Raw genomic sequence first — 17893 nt, 5'->3', positions numbered from 1 at the left:
AAGAGAATAAATATACAGGGCTTAAGTTCTGTATGCAACTGTGATCTTATCTGAGGTCAAATGATTGTCTTTGTCAATTCAAAGCCCAGAATTTACATTCCATTAAAGAAAAGAAAAAAATAAGTGTGCACATTCTGATTGTTTCAGAACACAGTTCATCTTACACTTGTTTTCAGGTTTTAAAAAAGTTGGCTAATTCAAAAAAATCATATGTATATAGATATGTGTGTATATATATTTTTAGATAACATATATACACCCACACACACATATAACATATAACACCCACACACACACATATAACATATATACACCCACACACACATATAACATAAAATTTTTTCACCATTGCAAGGGCTATAATATGTTGATACAGGGCAGACCCATTTACATTTAAAAAACAGTAACACCACTACTCAAGGGAGACTCATTTTCATTGGTGCAAGTGTTGCTTTTCAGCCCTTGAGACCATTTCCTACATCTGCTTAGGAGCATACAAACCTTTGGTTTATCGCGGATTTACCTCATAAATCAGCTATTCCCCATAGAACCATGGACTTGCAAATGTGTTCTCATTATTACTACTTTTAAAAGGCAGGGGCAGAGCAGGGTCTGCTAAAATTTGTGCACATTGTTTCTGGTTTCCTTTCAGGCTCTTGATCAGGAAATGTTTAACGTGGGACTAAGTATTGCTAGAGATTAATGGCTGCTGTTCAGAAAGGTCCATAGAAGTTCTTTCCTGCCAATACAAACATATACATTGTTGAAGAACAAGACTGCGTCCACAGATAGCATTACACGTTAGCTAAGCAGACCCAAGTGACAATGGTCTTTGTGAATCAAAGTTTACATCCTTTCTTTCGATTATGTACTATATCACAGGAAAATAATTTCCACAATCTTCACCAGTGCCTGCTTTCTCTTTTAAATATAGACGGTTTGGATAAAAATATTTCTCTGTTGACAGCCATGTAACATGACTCTCTTTGAGCTCTCTCTCTTTTTAAAAAATTTTTTTAATATGTGAGAGAGAGAGAGAGGAAGAGAAAGAGAAAGAGAGAGAGAGAGATAGAGAGAGAGAGAGAGAGGGAGAGAGGGATGGAGAGAGAGAGAGAGAGAGATATTTTGTCGTTCCACTTATTTATCATTCATTGGTTAATTCTTTGTATGTGTCCTGACCAGGGATAGAACCCACAATCTTGGCATATCAGGACAACGCTCTAACCAACTGATCTACCCAGCCAGGTTCTCTTTGAACACTCTATATGTTTTGAGACTGGTCTATGATTGGTTGATGTGATGCTCATGAGGTCAGATTTCAAATACCACCTGGACCAGTTAACTTTTCAAAGAAAATAGTCTACACATTGTCTGCACTTGTAACCCCATCTGCAAACCTGAGGTCACAGGTCACACAAGGTGAACAAACCCTCATCACCACTGAACCAGGGAAGGTCTCCTGAAGGTCACTGGGGCCAAAACAAGGGAAGATCATGGGGAAGGAAGTACCTAAAAAGGCCCATTCTTTATCTACTAAGTCTTTGCCCAGTGACTTTCGGGAGTGTCATTGAACTGTTCAGAAGAGAGAAGGGAATAAAGAAGAGATTCAAGGCTGGCCCTGGAATTTGTAAACATTGTCAAGTTGCTAGCAGTTGTAAGCAGTGACATCATCAATTTAAACCCACCGTGGTCTAGTCATGCAGTTCTGCATTTTACTTAAAAAACATGTAATAACGATCAAAATGTTGTATATGAATAGTGTAAACCAGAAAGATGCACCTGACTTAGATGAAGCGGAATCTCCCTGACCTCTTCCTGCTAGCTCCTCCATGATCTTTATCTCCAGCTTGTCAGGGGCCTGGAAACGTTTTACATAAAAGGAGCAAGATTGATCAAAACTCCTAGGGTTCTTTAGACATGGAATTATTGTCATCAAGGTCTCTGTTTCCCAGGGAATTGGGTCATTAAATATTAAGGACATTTTCCCTAATCTTCTCCTGACTACATGCCTACTCCCCCTCTCTCCCTCCATCCTATTCAAGTACCTATATGTTACATAGGTACATTCTTCTCCACCATTTTCTACATTGTTTGACTATTTTTTTTAAATATATTTTTTATTGATTTCAGAGAGCAAGGGAGAGGGAAAGGGAGATAGAAACATCAGTGATCAGAGAGAATCATTGATCAGCTGCCTCCTGCATGCCCCCTACTGGGGATTAAGTCTACAACCCAGGCATGTGCCCTGATGGGGAATCGAACCGTGAACTCCTGGTTCATAGGTTGATGCTCAATCACTGAGCCACACCGGCTGGGCTTGTTTGACTATTTTTAACAAAATTTCTACTTGTCCGTGTCTTTCTTTCTAAGAACTATTTTAAATTACAAACTCCTAGTAGACAGACCAGATAGATGCTTTTTGAAAATTACTTTGTAATTCCATTTGGTTAATATAAAATTTTTTAAAAATAATAAATAAACAGAAAGTGGATTACTGTTTAAATTTTTCCTAAAAGTGCTGCATGTTGAATCCAGAAAGTGGCTTGGCAGAACCTTCAGGGTAGTGACCAACAGTGAGGATGTTCCAAGGAAACGTCAGGTGACGATACACATCCTGGCTTTGTTTTCTGCCTGTTACCTTACCCCTTGCACCACTTTATGTATTTTCTCATTGGATGTGTTAGGCCAAGATTAGTGGCAGAGCTCTCTCTCAACCAGGGACTAGAAGGTACCTGCCCTGAAGACAGTCATTATAATCTCCTTATTGCTGGGTGAAATGATAGAATGTCTGGAATTTTCTTTAAAATGCTCTGGCCTCGCCTCTCCTACCATTCCTTCAGATCCAGCCCTGCCACCTTTCTCTACCTACAGACTTCTCAAACGTGAAGTCTGGCCAAGCTCCTGGACACCAGCCATCTGTTATTAGCACTATTCCTCTGACACTTCACCTTTTAAATGTCAGCTCAATAAATGACATGTTCTCACTTTTCACCCGCCAGCTTTGCAGCAGCTCTGAGGTCTGGAAATGTCCCCTTCCTGAGACTCTCTCCTCCCTGTACCCCTGACACATCACAGCTCTGATCTATTTTCCTTTCTCTTTAACCATGTCCTCTCTTCTTCTTTGGCCTTTTCTTTTCTCCCCTCCCACCCTTCACCATGGGTGTTTTCTAAGGGTCTGTGTTCGGACTTGACTTTTTCCTTTTATTCTCTATCTTTCAGATGAGTACCCTGTTTGTTTCTCTATCTCTGGGTTGTTGATTTGGTAGTCACTAGCCACGTGTGGGTATTTGAATTTAAGTTAATTATCATTAAAAATTTAAATCCAGCTCCTCAGCCATATTAGCCATATTTCACATGCTCACAAGTCCCACGCAGCTACTGGCTACCATGTAGGACAGTACAGATGTACAACATTTCTTTCTTCATAGAAAGTTGCTTGGGATAGCACAGGTCTGGATCTTACTTCTCCAAGTCCTTCTGAAATCACAAAGCTTTATGCCTCAATTATACTCCATTTAACAAACATGTCTCATAACAGTTATCGGTACAACCCCTAATTTTACATAAAAAATGGTTCCATGTAATAGGAGCACATGCCCCCAAAATTGGGAAACATTTATACAGGTAAGTTGGATATTTAGATATAGTTTTGTTTACTAAAATAATAAAGATCATTTTCACTAAACAAAAAATACAAGTCATAGTCATTTGGTGGGGGCGGAGTCATCTCCATCTTTCACATAGTACCTATATAAATATTTTCCATTATTCAGGGATTCATAAAATAATAAATAGACTTATTTTATGGAACATTCTTTATTAATATACTAGAGACCCAGTGCATGATTGAATCATGCATGTGTAGGGTCCCCTACACGCTTTCGCTTTTTGCGGTGGAGCTGGGTGCCTGTCCGCTGGTGCACCAGGCCTTTCAGAAGCCTCCGGCTCGGGGGAGGCTTCTGAAAGGCCTGGTGCCGGAGCAGACAGGCACCCAGCTCCCACGCTTTTGATGGTCCGCGGCTGCTGAGGGGTCTACCCTGCTGTTGAGAGGCGCAGGGGGCGGGACTCCCGCCCCCTCTGCCTCTCAACGGCCGCTGAGGGGGGCTGTCGCGGACACCTGGCTACCCTGCCGTTGAGAGGCGCAGCTGGGTGTCCGCGGCAGGCCCCCTCAGCAGCCGTGGATCTGGCCATTGAGAGGCGCAGGGGGTGGGAGTCCCGCTCCCTGCACCTCTCAACAGCAGGGTAGCCCCCCTCAGTGGCAGCGGATCCATGCCTCTCAATGGCCGGATAGGCCACCAGGAGTCCCACCCCCCAGCCTCCTGCCGCCCAATCGTGGGCGTAGCGGAGTGATGGTAATTTACATGTTACTCTATTATTAGATAGGATGTTTTTAAATTTCTCAGTAAAACTAAGATTCTCCCCTGTAGTGCCCATGATACATTATTCTCACTGCAGAGAAGCCAACTTTCTGATTCTATTAGGAGCACTAAAAATATTCTGCCTGACCAATGACACCAAAGCTCTTTGCCAAAACAATGACAATACTGCCAGACACATGGCATTCTGAAGCATCAGATTCAACAACAAATAAGATCTGGTCCTGGTTTTAACCAGAAAGCAACCTGTCTCTTTGCTGCTTCCTAAACTTAGCAAAGACATACCATTCTCAGCACGCTGACCATTTGGGTGGTGTGAGGTTTCACTGGGCAGCCTCGCTCAGGGTGACCTCAGCCCGAGATTCTAAAGATGGAGCATATTAAGTGCAGGTGAGTCATCAATTCTAAAAGCCATAGAGAGTAGCTAAAAGCCTCATTCTTCAGAAGTACAGAGATTCACAGAAAGCCTTACCATGTGACAAACAGAACTCACTTAGGGGGGAAAAAGCCATTTCTAAAGAAAAAAATGATCAATGGCAGCCCTGTAGTATAAGCCTACTGTGCTTGGCTGTACCAGGTAATTAATTCCATCTGAACTGATTGTCACCATCCCCAATGGAGGATTTTTTTTTCATTTTTAAAAATATTTAATTTATTGGGGTGACAATGGTTAATAAAATTATAGAGGTTTCAGGCATACAATCCTATAGCACATCATCTGTAACATGTATTGCATGTTCACCACCCAAAGTCAAGTTTCCTTCCATCACCCTTTACCCTCTCCTACTTCTCCCCGACTCCCTTTCCCAATAATCACTATACTGTTGTCTGTCTATGAGGTTTTGTCTTGTGTGTGTTTTTGTTTTTTGCTTAATCCCTTCACCTTTTTCACCCAGCCCCCCTACCTCCTACCCTTGACAGTTCTCAGTCTGTTCTCTATATCTATGAGTCTGTTTTTATTTTGTTAGTTTATTTTGTTCATTAGATTCCACATGTAAGTGAAATCATATGGTATTTATCTTTCTCTGACTGGCTTATTTCACTTAGCATAATATCTCCAGGTATAACCATGCTATCCCAAAAGATAAGATTTCCTTTGTTTTTACAGCTGAGTAGTATTTCATTGTGTAAATGTACCATAGCTTTCTTTTCCACTCATCATGGCATCTGTTGTTAAAAATGACAGAAAAGCAGAATCATAGCAGAGTAGTAGGAATATCATTGTAAATATTTGGGACCATTATTATTAATTCAATAGCATTATATATACTATACTATGATACTGTTACTTTATATAGTTCAAAGTCTTTTGCAGACATTAAGAATGTCATGTTAAGGAATTCTAAAGATGAACTTTAATAGCTAAGGGGGTGTCATCAGTTAATAAGTAGATTTTTCAAGCCAGTCTGAGCAATATAAATTTCAATCAGAGAGGGTCTAGAGACCTCTTTTAAATTCCTAAGAATAGAATGACATGATCAGAGAAACACTTCAGAAAAAGTGTTCTGGTCCTCAGCCCTCAGATTTATTAAATGAAACAGACTTGCTCTCGGCTCCAAGAAGCATCATCCTCCAAAGCTTCAACATTCATATGGGAGATTTAGCCAATATCTCAGGCGTCCTCAAACTACGGCCCGCAGGCCACATGTGGGTGTTTTTGCCGTTTTGTTTTTTTACTTCAAAATAAGATATGTGCAGTGTGCATAGGAATTTGTTCATAGTTTTTTTTAAACTATAGTCCGGCACTCCAACGGTCTGAGGGACAGTGAACTGGCCCCCTGTTTAAAAAGTTTGAGGACCCCTGCCAAGACCTTGCATTAGTTAAAACTGCAGCACACGGAAAATGAAAGTGCAAATAGCCCAGATTCAAGTCTCTCCAGCCCTCTCGTGCCCTTCCCCCACAGCCTTGCTCATTCCTCCCTATATCTCTTCCTTGCTGGGCATTGTCTCCATTTCTTTCACTTCTGCCACTTGGACAACTGCAACCCTAGATTTTGTGCTATATAATATATCTAAACAGGCTGTGCCACTGCAAACACATGGTTCTCTGCTGGCTGAATCCTAAACGCCACTCATTAGCGCTCCTATTTATCCACAACCACTTTCCCGTAGCATTCCTCCCAGCAGCACACCAGAATTATCAGCATATCAGAATTACTTGGCCCAGGTCTCATTTTCAGCAGAACATGAGTTTGTCTTTTTCTTGCTGAGAAAGCTGAAGCTTTAGGGAGATTTCCTTCAACTGCCCACTGCTCTGCTATAAACATTATCTTCATCCCAACCCACTCTTTCTCCTTCTCTCTGTCACAGAAGATGAAGGGTCTCCCTTCTTTTCAAGGGCAAACCCAAGGTCATCCCCCAAACCATACCTTTCATTCCCTCCTGCCTTCTCCAAGACTCTGCTTGATCAAAAATCTTTGCTCTTTCTTCTATCCTGACTCTGCTCCTTTCGGGTCCTATAACCCCTTAACCTATAAACACAGTAAAGTCTCTTTCATTTTTCAAAACCCTCCCTTGACCTGAGTTTCCCTCTAGCTACTATCCTATCTTTGTCCTCCTTTCTTATCCAAAGCTCTCCAAACAGCATCTGTAAAATAATTATCATAACAACCCATTATTATACAGACAGGAACTAAATCAAGACTCAAAGTCAACACTAATAAGGTCAACTACCAAACCTTTTGGATTCTACACTTCCCCACTGGACTTGGCACTCAAGACACACTGTTTTAGCCTTTTACTTTTTAATAATCCCATGTTTCACTTAAAACTCAAAGGTAGAGGAAAGAAACATGGTGATTTCAAAGCAGGAGGTCAACAAATGTGTACTCAGGGCATACACAATGCCAAACAATTTACTGCTTTGTTAAAAAAAAATAATGGAGGAGGGATATTTGGCTATGTCAAACAAAACAACAACAACAATAAACAGAAAATCTGAATAACTCTTATAAAAAATTTTTTTCTAAATTCCTGGATTTTCAACAGAATGTTACTCTAGTTCTCTAACTTCCCTTCACTTCTCAGACCAATGAATACAAGCTTAAACTCATTGAAACTGCTCTGGCAAATGTCCCCAATGAGCTTCAGATTCAAAAACCCAATGAACATCCTTCAGTTATAACCAACTGACACTTTTTGCTGATATGCCTGACACACCCCTCTCTTCTTCTTGACAATCTTGACTCTCTTGGCTTCTGCATCATTCCACTCCCTTGGGATCCTCATACCTTCTAACTATTGTTTTTTAGATGTCTTGTTTATAGTCTCCAATCGTGGTATAGTTTTACTTCCACCAAATGCTTCTCCACTGAGTCAAATTGTTCACTGATGAACATAACCCACACTTTCCCACCACTCTGTGTTTGATTCTGCTCATGCTGCCCCTACACTAATCTCTACCCATCCAAACCTAACAATTTCTTCAAGGGCCAATTCTTCAATGAAACTTTTATTCACTTCTTGAAATTCTCATAATCTTTCCCTCCTTTGTACTCCCATAATTTGCATTTCAATTATCCTATGAATATTTATTCCTATACATTCTCATCTATCCTATCAGGTCATAAACTTTCTTCATGACTGTTGTAATAATCAGTGCTTAAAGCCATGCTTGGCACATAGTAGGAACTCATCAAATTTTAGCTATGAGTATTATTATTATTCACTTTGCATTCTTCAGACTTCTAGCACAGCAACATTTTGTAAATACTGTATGGTCAATCAATTAATTAAATAATGCCCTAAGAATGAATGAACTCTTGTTGAGAAAGAAGAGCAGATAGAGGGCTCATGGTATCCAGCTTTCTCTGAGTCTCCTCATACACAGGTGGAAGAGAACTGACTAAAAGGATAAAGAGGAAAATGATGAAACCCGTTTGAGGTTAGTTTTTTTAAAAATATTTTCAAGCGGAATACATCAAGGAAATTTACTACATAAAATAGCTAATTTTTTTTTTCGCATTAAGAAAAAGAAAGAATTAGGATCCTGTGTTGTCGTTGTTATTTTAATCCTCATCTGGGGACATGCTTATTGATTTTAGAGAGAGGAGAAAGAGGGAGAGGGAGAGAGAGAGAGAGAGAGAGAGAGAGAGAGAGAGAGAGAGAGAGAGAGAGATCTGTAAATTCTGACCTGGGATCGAACCCATAACCCAGGTATGTGCCCTGACCAGGAATCGAACCCACAATCTTTCAGTGTACAGAGCGATGCTCCAACCAACTGAGCCATACCAGCCAAGGCAGGATCCTGTTTTTTAATCATTTTATAAGAATATCCTTCTGCCAAGTTTTCCTGTATTATGGGTTTTTTATGTCAGTACCATTTCCTTTGAACTTTAGCCATTTTTAGTACAGCCAAATTGAATGACTTCTTTAAAGTGCTATTTTTGGACAAATACACAGGGAAATTAATCATGGTGCCTAAATAATGGTCTGGGTGTTCTATTTTATTATTTTCAGCTTAGTCTGGGAAATATGTGACCAGTTTTTCACCCAGAGAGTAAAAAATGTTCCAATTTATTGAAAAGCATTTGTTATTGGAAGCAGTCAATGACACAAAACCATTCCTGCTATTTCTATGCAGGCAACGCCAGCCAGTCACTGTGCTGAAACAACAAGCTTTTGTCTACAAGGGTCATGACATCACCAGTTCAGGACAAGACACCCTAAAATACAAAGGTTCCTGGGAAGGACAACTCTGTTTCTAATACATGTCCGTTAAAGGTGCACTTCAAGAGTTCCCTGGATATCTGGACAGCAAATCTGCAAATTTTTGCAAGGTGCCAATGCTAACAATAAAGGTCAGGCTGTTTATAATGTTGGTTCAACAAATTCCCAAAGATGGAACAACAGATTCCCCAGGTGGCAGACCACTAGAACCAGAAAATCTACAGAACTATCTCTAATGTCCAGAACCTTGGATACAGAGTTGGAGAGAATGAAGAGATCAACAAGGAGTCTGAGAAAGAGAAATTAGCATAAAAAGCCTGTGTGGGCCTCCATCTCCTCCTTTTCCCCAAGTCACTTCAGGGTACATCTCCTACAGGCAGACCTGATGTTATTCTAACCTCTGAGCAACACCAGCCAGGGCCTGATATTATTCTTATCTCCCCAATATTATAAGCCAACTCTTCTCTGTGTGTCACCCTACTTCTTTCTTTAAAAAAATATGTTTTTATTGATTTTAAAGACAGGAAGGGAGATAGACAGAGATAGAATGAGAGAGAGAGAAGAGAGAGACATGAATCGGCTGCTTCCTGCACTATCTACTAAGGTGTGACTTGATAACATGGGACCCCACTGGGGATCAAGCCCGCAACCTGGGTATGTGCCCTGACTGTAAATTGAACTGTGACCTCCTGGTTCATGGGTCAACACTCAACCACTGAGCCACCCTGGCTGGGCCACCCTACTTCTTTTGTTTAGCAGTTCCAGTCGCCCAAGGCTAAGCTGTTGCACAACTTCAGGGCATAACCCTCATAGAGCAGTGCCTATGAAGCCCCCCAGTTGGTATAGTACCCAGCCCATGGCCATATGGCACTGCTCTCTTCCCATTTTTCTCACTCCCAGATCACAACCAAACGTCATGGCTTAGATTATATTTCACCTCCATGATGTGAAACATTTCTCTTAACTTTATTTCTCTTACCTAACATGATTTTATCTTTTCACAGAATGGCTTTGGCCTCAAAGTTCACATAAGACTGCTTGAAAAAAATTCTAAAGTGAAGAATAAATATAAAGGAACCCACCCTTGAACATCTCTAGAGTGTAAATGATACAGTGGGAGGGGCATTGGACTGAGAGACAGAGAAGTAGGCGGACACACAGAGAAGAGGGCTTATAATATTGGGGAGATAAGACAGAAAATTTAGGTCTAGAGCAAATGTAACTAAAGTGCTGAGCAACCCTGGCAACTCACATACATTGAGCGTCAGTTTCACATATCTATATATATAAAAGCCAGCAACCATAATGGCCATAATGACCATAATGATCAGTCGCTATGACACCCACTGTGGCTAGTGAACCAGCTGATCAGGGGGTGGGTCTGGCCAGCCAACCTTGCAGCCCCTCCCCGCTGCCGGCCTGCCCCTGATTGGACTCTCCCATCCCAATAAAAGGCAGGGCGGTAGGCCAAATGCCCCCTTCCTTCCCCCCTTGCCAGTCCCACTCCCAATCAGCCAGCCCCACCATGACAGGCCCACAGTTCCTCCCCTGGCTGGCCCACCCCTGATCACACACCCCCACCCCAATAGGGGGCAAGGCTGGGTGGCCAACCTCCTGCAGCCCCTCCCCCTGGCTGTCCCACCCCTGATCACACCCCCACCCCAATTGGGGGCAGGGCTGGCTGGCCAACCTCCTGCAACCCCTTCCCCCACCCGGCCCCACCCCAGATCAGTCCCCCCATACCATCATGGGTGGGGCTGGCCAGCCCTGCCCCCAATTGTCCCCCCAACCACAATTGGCGGTGGGTCCCAGCGGCCAAACGCCCACAGCCCCTTCACTCAGCCAGCCCGGCCCTGATCAGGCCCCAATTGGGGTGGGCCAGCTGGCCAACCTCTTGCCATCTCCTCCTCCTGACAGGCCCAGCCCCGATCCACCCCAATTGGGACTGGGCAAGTCAGACCCCACCCATGCACAATTCGTGCACTGGGCCTCTAGTATAGTATAAAAGAGGTAAGTAAGATATCTCAAAATGCCTGTCGGACCCAATATTTTGTAGAATCTTGGAACACCACCTCCAGAGGAAGGGTATATGAGTCATGTATGGCCACTCTATAAAGGAAGAGTGATAGGTAGACTGTGAAAGTCTAGGAGACAACACACTAAATGCTCAGACATGTCGAGCCAAATGGCATACTAGTATAGGCCTGAGCTGGGATAACTTGCCTCACAAGGCATATCCCTGCCTCTCCTCTCAATACAAAATCTTTATATAGATTTGTTTTCTTATCTTTAGTCTGGCAAACCTGGCACATAGCTGCCACATTTTTACCAGCCTACTCATGATTGCTAATGCCAACTGCCTCCCACTCTTAGCTGCAACACCCCCCCACACACCCATGTGATAATGCTAATAAAGTACAGGTGTCGGCTACAAGAACAAATATCGTCAGCTCTAAATATAGGAACATCCTCATTTTAACAAGTCTAATATTGCACAATCTGCATTTATAAGTACACATACTTACATATGCATGTGAGCACATATAAGTATGTGGAGGATGAATTATTTGCTTTGCAAATGAATGCACCATGGAATTCCTTAAAACATCAGGTGTTTCATGTCTCTTTTCATTCACTACCTTCCCAACAAGTATCTTACACTTTTTACTTACTTATTACTGCTCAGAAATACATCTATTGTGTAAGTTAAGGTATCCTGTATTCATAAAAATTAATGGAGAGCAAAATCTATTTCTTTGGAGTTTTCTTGCTAATTTCTTTGATGTCCTAGGTATGTGGGTCTATACAGGGGTGGGGCAAAAGTAAGTTTACAGTTGTGAGTACATGGAACACAGAGTTTATTCTATTATTATTTATTAATTATTGTATTCTTTTCCATGCAAACAACTGTAAACCTATGTGTACCTCACCCTGTATTTGAAAGCCCAGGCTATGGATTCATATCTGGCAACACGATGAACATAAAAGCCACATGAACCTTAAATGCCTTTCAGAATCCACCATGATATAACAGCCTTCTGCAGAAATTGGAGTCTGGAAGAGCCACCAGCTCCACACAGGCCACCCTGCCTAGAGAGAAGTGACATTGTTTTGTGATTTCAAAAGCAGCCATTGTACCTTCCACTCAGGTCAATAACATCTGCTGGGGGCAGCTTAAAAAGTTGAACTAATATGTTCTGCCTCCTTACACAATAATTGTTAATAGACAAAACATTAACCACATTTCTGAGTGGTGAAGCTATTTTTAGTAATGGTGGTGCTCTGGAAAATTTCATCTTTCAGTGTGAAATGCAAATATGATTTTTATCCAAAGGTAAATGGTAAGCCCAATCAGGTTTGTTTGTTTGTTTAAATTTGAGTTATGAAATGTTTTCTATTTCTCTTCACCCCAGGGGTTTCCTTATCTATGTGCACACACAGATGAGAACAGGAACAGATTAGGGTAGGTTGAAAATAATACCTCTGATGCTAACAGCTCCAAACAAAGGTTTATCTCAAACAATCATTAGTATTTCTCTAGTATCCAACCTTTTTCATCTCATGGCACACATAAAGTAATTACTTAAATTCTGCTGCATGCCAAAAAATATATTTTTTGTCAATCTGACAAAAAATAGTTATAATTTTGATTCATTTACACTGGACAGCTATTGTTTGGGTTGACTATTGTCATTTTTTCACTTGACAATCTTAAAGGAACAGAGGTCAATGATCCTGACTAAATAGTCAGGTATTATATGTCTTAAAAAATTCTTCCAGCACACCAGTTGAAAATCATTGCCCTAGAGCCTAACAAAAACAAAAAGGAAAATATCATCTCCACTCTTAAGTCATCTTCTCCTCCACCCCACCCCCCACCCAACACAGACCAGAAAAAAAAGTTATGGTTTCCCTACTTCCAGAAATATAACTGTCTAGAGCTCAGGTACTCAGAAGAATCCCAACTCCCTCTTGGGTCCTTAAGAACAGACACTGAATGGGGGACATGGCTCAGGTAGCTACAGAAGGTTGGTGAGAACAGGCTGTGGAAAGAGCACTGGACCAAGAAGGAGGAGGCCTAAGATGAGATCTGGACAAACCCCTAACCCTTCTGGACCTCAGTTTCCTCATTATAAAATACTAGTGACCCGGTGCACGGATTCGTGCACATTGAAAGGAAATTAATTAGAAGGTGGCCAGTGGGGCAGGACTGGACGAGAAGGGCCAGACATGCCCTGGAGCCAACCTCCCATGGTCCCTCCCTGGCCGGCCGCACTTGGGGTGGCGCCATGGCTCGAAGGGTATCTGTGGAGTGAGCGGGGTCCCTCCAGCAGGTGGGGTCTCTTGGCCTGGCCTGTGGGGATTAGGCCAAAACTGGCTCTCTGACATCCCCCGAGAGGTCCCAGAATGTGAAAGGGCACTCTGCAAAGTTGCTGTCATACAGGGTGTGTAATGCTAACGCAAGTGTGCAGTAAACCAGATTCAGGGCCCACAGTGCCCCAGCAACAACATAATCCCAGCCAAAGGTGGAATTGCATGTCCCTGCGAGGAATTGGGCTCCCTTCTCTCTGGTTTTGGGGTGCGTCACCTGAGAACAGCTGCTGCTAAGTCACTGCAGCTTGGCAGCTCCTGCGTTGAGGGTCTGCCCCATGGTGGATAGTGCACATCACAGCTACCAGTCGGACGGACACTTAGCATATTAGCCTTTTATATATATGGATATATATAATAGATAATGATACCCACATTTTTATTGATATTGAATGAGATAATAGACTTGAAAATACTTTGTGAAAGTAGTAGGTCTTCATAACGCAATGTTCTGCTTATTTGTGTGCATCTCAAATCCTATGACATTAAGCTGAAACTTACAAAAATAAGAAAAGTGTAAGGCTGGTTTAAACAAAGCCTTCTTTCTCTTTCCCTCCCTTTCTCCCTCTTTCTTTCCTCTGTCTCTTGATCTCTCTTTTGCTCTACCTTCTGGAAAAAATCAAAAGTGACACTTGATCTTGGTCTTTTAATAATCATGAATTCTCTGATTTTTAACCACAGTCAAAGGGTAAATTAAATAAGCTACCTAATTAAATTAGATTACCTACTACTAAGTATAGGGGCCTGTGTTAAATTATTACCAAACTCATATCATGAAGAAATTTTCTGCTTCTAGAGAAGCTTGAAATCAGCTATTCATTTATTTTTTCATTCAACAAATTTATATTCAGTGCAAACTGATGCCAGACAGTAGAGATTTAAAAATGAGTAAGAAAAGCATAGCCCCTTTCCCCATGAAGTTAGTAATTCAGTGAGACAGACAGGTTCATAGTCTCTTATTTTATAGCTTAGAAACTAAAAACACAATAGTTTAGAAAATTTGACTCTACCTGCAACTCTCCTTCCATTATACTGAGTAGCTGGATGAGGTCTTCTTTGGATAACTCCAAGGATTTCTTATTCTTTTTTTCACTTTCTCCAGATGGTTTTAGGTGTCGTTTGACAGTTCCTGAGGCCATGACATCATCTTCCTTTCTATTTGATTTGTTCTTCTTTTTTGCATCTTCTGAGAGACTTTTATCATCAACATTGCTTATGATGGAGGATTTGGGGCAAGAGATATGCCCGTTGGATGAACTTTCACCACCCTGGTTTCGGGATCTCATTCCCACCTAACACAAAGAAAGATTAGATGTTTTTACCACCATTGAAATTATATTTTTTCTAACTACTTAAAAACTTGTTGCAGCTTTACAACATCCCCAATAAAGAAAAAACAAAAGATCAGTTCCAGTTAGCTTCCTTATAGCTTTAACTAATGTACTTTTTAAATCTTCAGAAAAATGCCTTGATGGTCTTTAAGAAAAAGTGAAAATGTGATTCTAACCTGACAAATTTCTCAAACCAAATGATCAAGGTCAACATCAACAGTAATAAGTCATGTTTATAGTATGTATCTTTGATAGAAAATGATAAGCAAGGAACTTTATCTTTGTGGTCTTGCTCCCTCAAAACATTACCCAAGTTTAATAATGAGAAAAACATCAGACAGATCCCAAATGAGAGACACTCTATAAAATTCATGACCAATAATCTTTGAATCTATCAAGGTAATAAAAAACAAGAAAAACTGAAAAACTGTCACAGCCAAGAGGAGACTAAGGACACATGACAACTACATGTAATATGGCATCCAGGGTGGGATCCTGCAACAGAAAAGTGACATTAGGGGAAAATCAAGGAACTCTGAAGTATGGACTTGAGTCAATTATAATGTATCAATATGGGTTTACTAATTATGATGAATGTATCAGACTAATGTAAGATGCTAAATATAGAGGAAACTGGGTGTGGGGTATTTGGGAACCCCCAGTATTATCTTTGCAACAATTCTGTGAATCTAAAGTTGTAAAATAAAACTTTTTATTTTTTAAAAAGTGATTCTAACTTCATCAGAAAATTCAAACCTCAAACCCTGGCAGGAACCAAATGGAAGTCACAACGTGCAGAGAAACCCACAAAGGTTGGAGAGGGGCTGGCATGGAGAGAGGGGACGGGAAAAGCAAAGGGGAGAGGGTGGTGATGCGGAATTCTATTTTCCATAGCCTCTTGTTTTCAAAAGCAGGTTGTTGCTTTTGTTTTCTTAATGTCAGTCATTTACAGGAATGTGAATAAAAGCACAAAGAATTGGGAGAAAACAGATCAACTACAAAATCAAAATTTTAAACAGTATATTTTGAGGCAAAATACAGAAGAAAAAACAACAACAAAGCAGCAGCTAACTTGTCCTGTGGGAAGCACCTTTGAGTCATTCCATGATGAATGTTTTACAGATGATCTGTCAGTCTCTGAGCAAAAGAACTTAACCAACAGGTATGTTGTAAATATAATGAACTCAAAAGCTAGGATTCAAAGTGCTATGAAGAGAGTTCCAATATCCTGGGGGCTGCACTACAAATTTTGCCTACACCCTTAAATATAGAAGGTTAGTGCATGGACTTATTTAGAACTCACAGTATAAATAGTCCTTTCTCTGAACAGCTAAGCGGCAAGATTTTCATGACTCATTCCAGATAAACTACAAGGATGTTGTTTTCTGAAAGTAAATTTCCTTTATGAACCCAAATCATATTTAAGAAACTAAGGAAAGTTTTTCAAAACACTAGGTTTATAATAGAAAAATAAATAGTGTGGTGTTTCCTTTCAGATAGCGAATATTCAATTCTTCCAACAAATCTTGAAATCTACATTCATGCTTCTTTTTTAAAGTAAACTCATACTGTGTGTGTGTGTGTGTGTGTGTGTGTGTGTGTGTGTGTGTGTGTGTGTGTGAATGTGTGTGAACGTTCTACAGCACCCTAACTATGAACAACATAAACACAAAAAGGTGGTCCTTAACCATGGCACCTTGTTTTCTGGTTAATTCAGTGATTTGTCCTTGGAATTTTAGAGCATCTTTTGTGCTTTGATGATGAACAAAGACGAGATGTTTCTTTGTAATGGGAGCCAGAGCCCTTCAGAGCAGACCTACTGTATTTCATCACAGCTTGTTTGTGGGCAGAGTGGGCTGCTTTCAGCCCCGAGCCAAAGAAAAAAGAGGTGATGAATAGAAAGTTTCAAATTTAACTCTTGACCTGGTACACATCATAGCTAAGACACATGGGCTTCCCAAATTGAATTGTGACTCCCTGTGACTCCATACCACATGTGAATTCCTTTTATCTGAAATAACTTTCTCTATAAGATCTTAAGGCTCTTTGGAATGGTACATCAAATATTGATTTGACAACTTCAGCTTAGATCATGGGTTAATAGGAATTCCAGAAGATGGTTCTCAAAGCATAGGAAGTGAGGGGTAATGTATTAAACTTAATTATACTTAGCTTTAATCATACACATTTGTCTTTGACTGTAGCATGTGTTTATGTCTTATTTCCCTGGATTTTATGCATCTTTTATAGTATCTACAACACTAGACTATTCCTAAAATAGAATAAATGCATATCTATCTGTATGTGACATGCATTTACTTAATCAATTGTATTTGCAAACATGCAGAAAATGGTATTTTCTTATACCAACTCTATAGTTAGTTCTTTCTAAAAATTTTAGTCTGATATTAGTATTTTAAAATAAACTTTATTATAGCATTAAAAGTTTTTTACAGGATTATATTAATTCATTGATGAACATTAATTATTGAATTAATTAATTACAGAATTGATCCATTACAGAATAAAACACATTTTAGAATTATCTAATTATATTATATCAGGTCAAAATCTTGAGTTCCCTATTTTCTTCCACCTTAATTTACTTTGGCTAATGGAAAATCTCATGTGCTAGATCCATGATGTTAATGTCTTAGCAAATATTTTTCCACTGTGACACTGAAATTTCACATTCATTGCTTTCCTCTGACATCTGCACATGGATGTTAGTCCTTTTTTGATAAGCCAAATGGGGTTTACTATCTTTATCTCCACAACAAAGTCAGCAATCAACACCTGTTCTATCTCAGGAATGCGAAAGCACTCAGAGATAACAAACTAGTCAAGTAATGTTTTAGGAAGGAATTAGACAACATGTGAGGTAGAAAAACATAGTTTCTCAATAGTGTAACCAAGTCTATCATCAATAATGTCCACATTAAGCCACCTTTTTCTGTTTTGTAAGGAGAAAATGTCCAGACAATAGAGAACTTCCATGTATCACATCTAGAGGCATTCATACTCTTCCTTATTATAATAGCTCTCACTTATTGTTTCTGAAGTCGTACATAGTATGTTAAGCATTTTACATACAACATCTAATTTAAGTTAATACTCATATCAACCCTATGATGTGAGATTTTAAAG

The 17893-nt window shown here is 40.3% G+C and overlaps 1 protein-coding gene across 2 annotated transcripts in view; it reads right to left on the bottom strand.

Annotated features, from left to right (window-relative positions):
• The window catches only part of FILIP1 (filamin A interacting protein 1), a 180534-nt gene that overhangs the window by 96803 nt on the left and 65838 nt on the right, over window positions 1-17893 (bottom strand). For both annotated transcript variants that reach the window (XM_079780849.1, XM_079780848.1), the window contains exon 2: window positions 14426-14707. In XM_079780849.1, the coding sequence (XP_079636975.1) occupies window positions 14426-14701 (276 nt within the window). In that variant the 5' untranslated portion in view covers window positions 14702-14707. The remainder of the gene's footprint in view (window positions 1-14425; window positions 14708-17893) is intronic.

The sequence above is a fragment of the Cnephaeus nilssonii genome, assembly GCF_951640355.1.
Source record: "Cnephaeus nilssonii genome assembly, chromosome: 9".
NCBI lineage: Eukaryota > Metazoa > Chordata > Mammalia > Chiroptera > Vespertilionidae > Cnephaeus > Cnephaeus nilssonii.
This window is presented reverse-complemented; position numbering and strand designations above follow the sequence as displayed.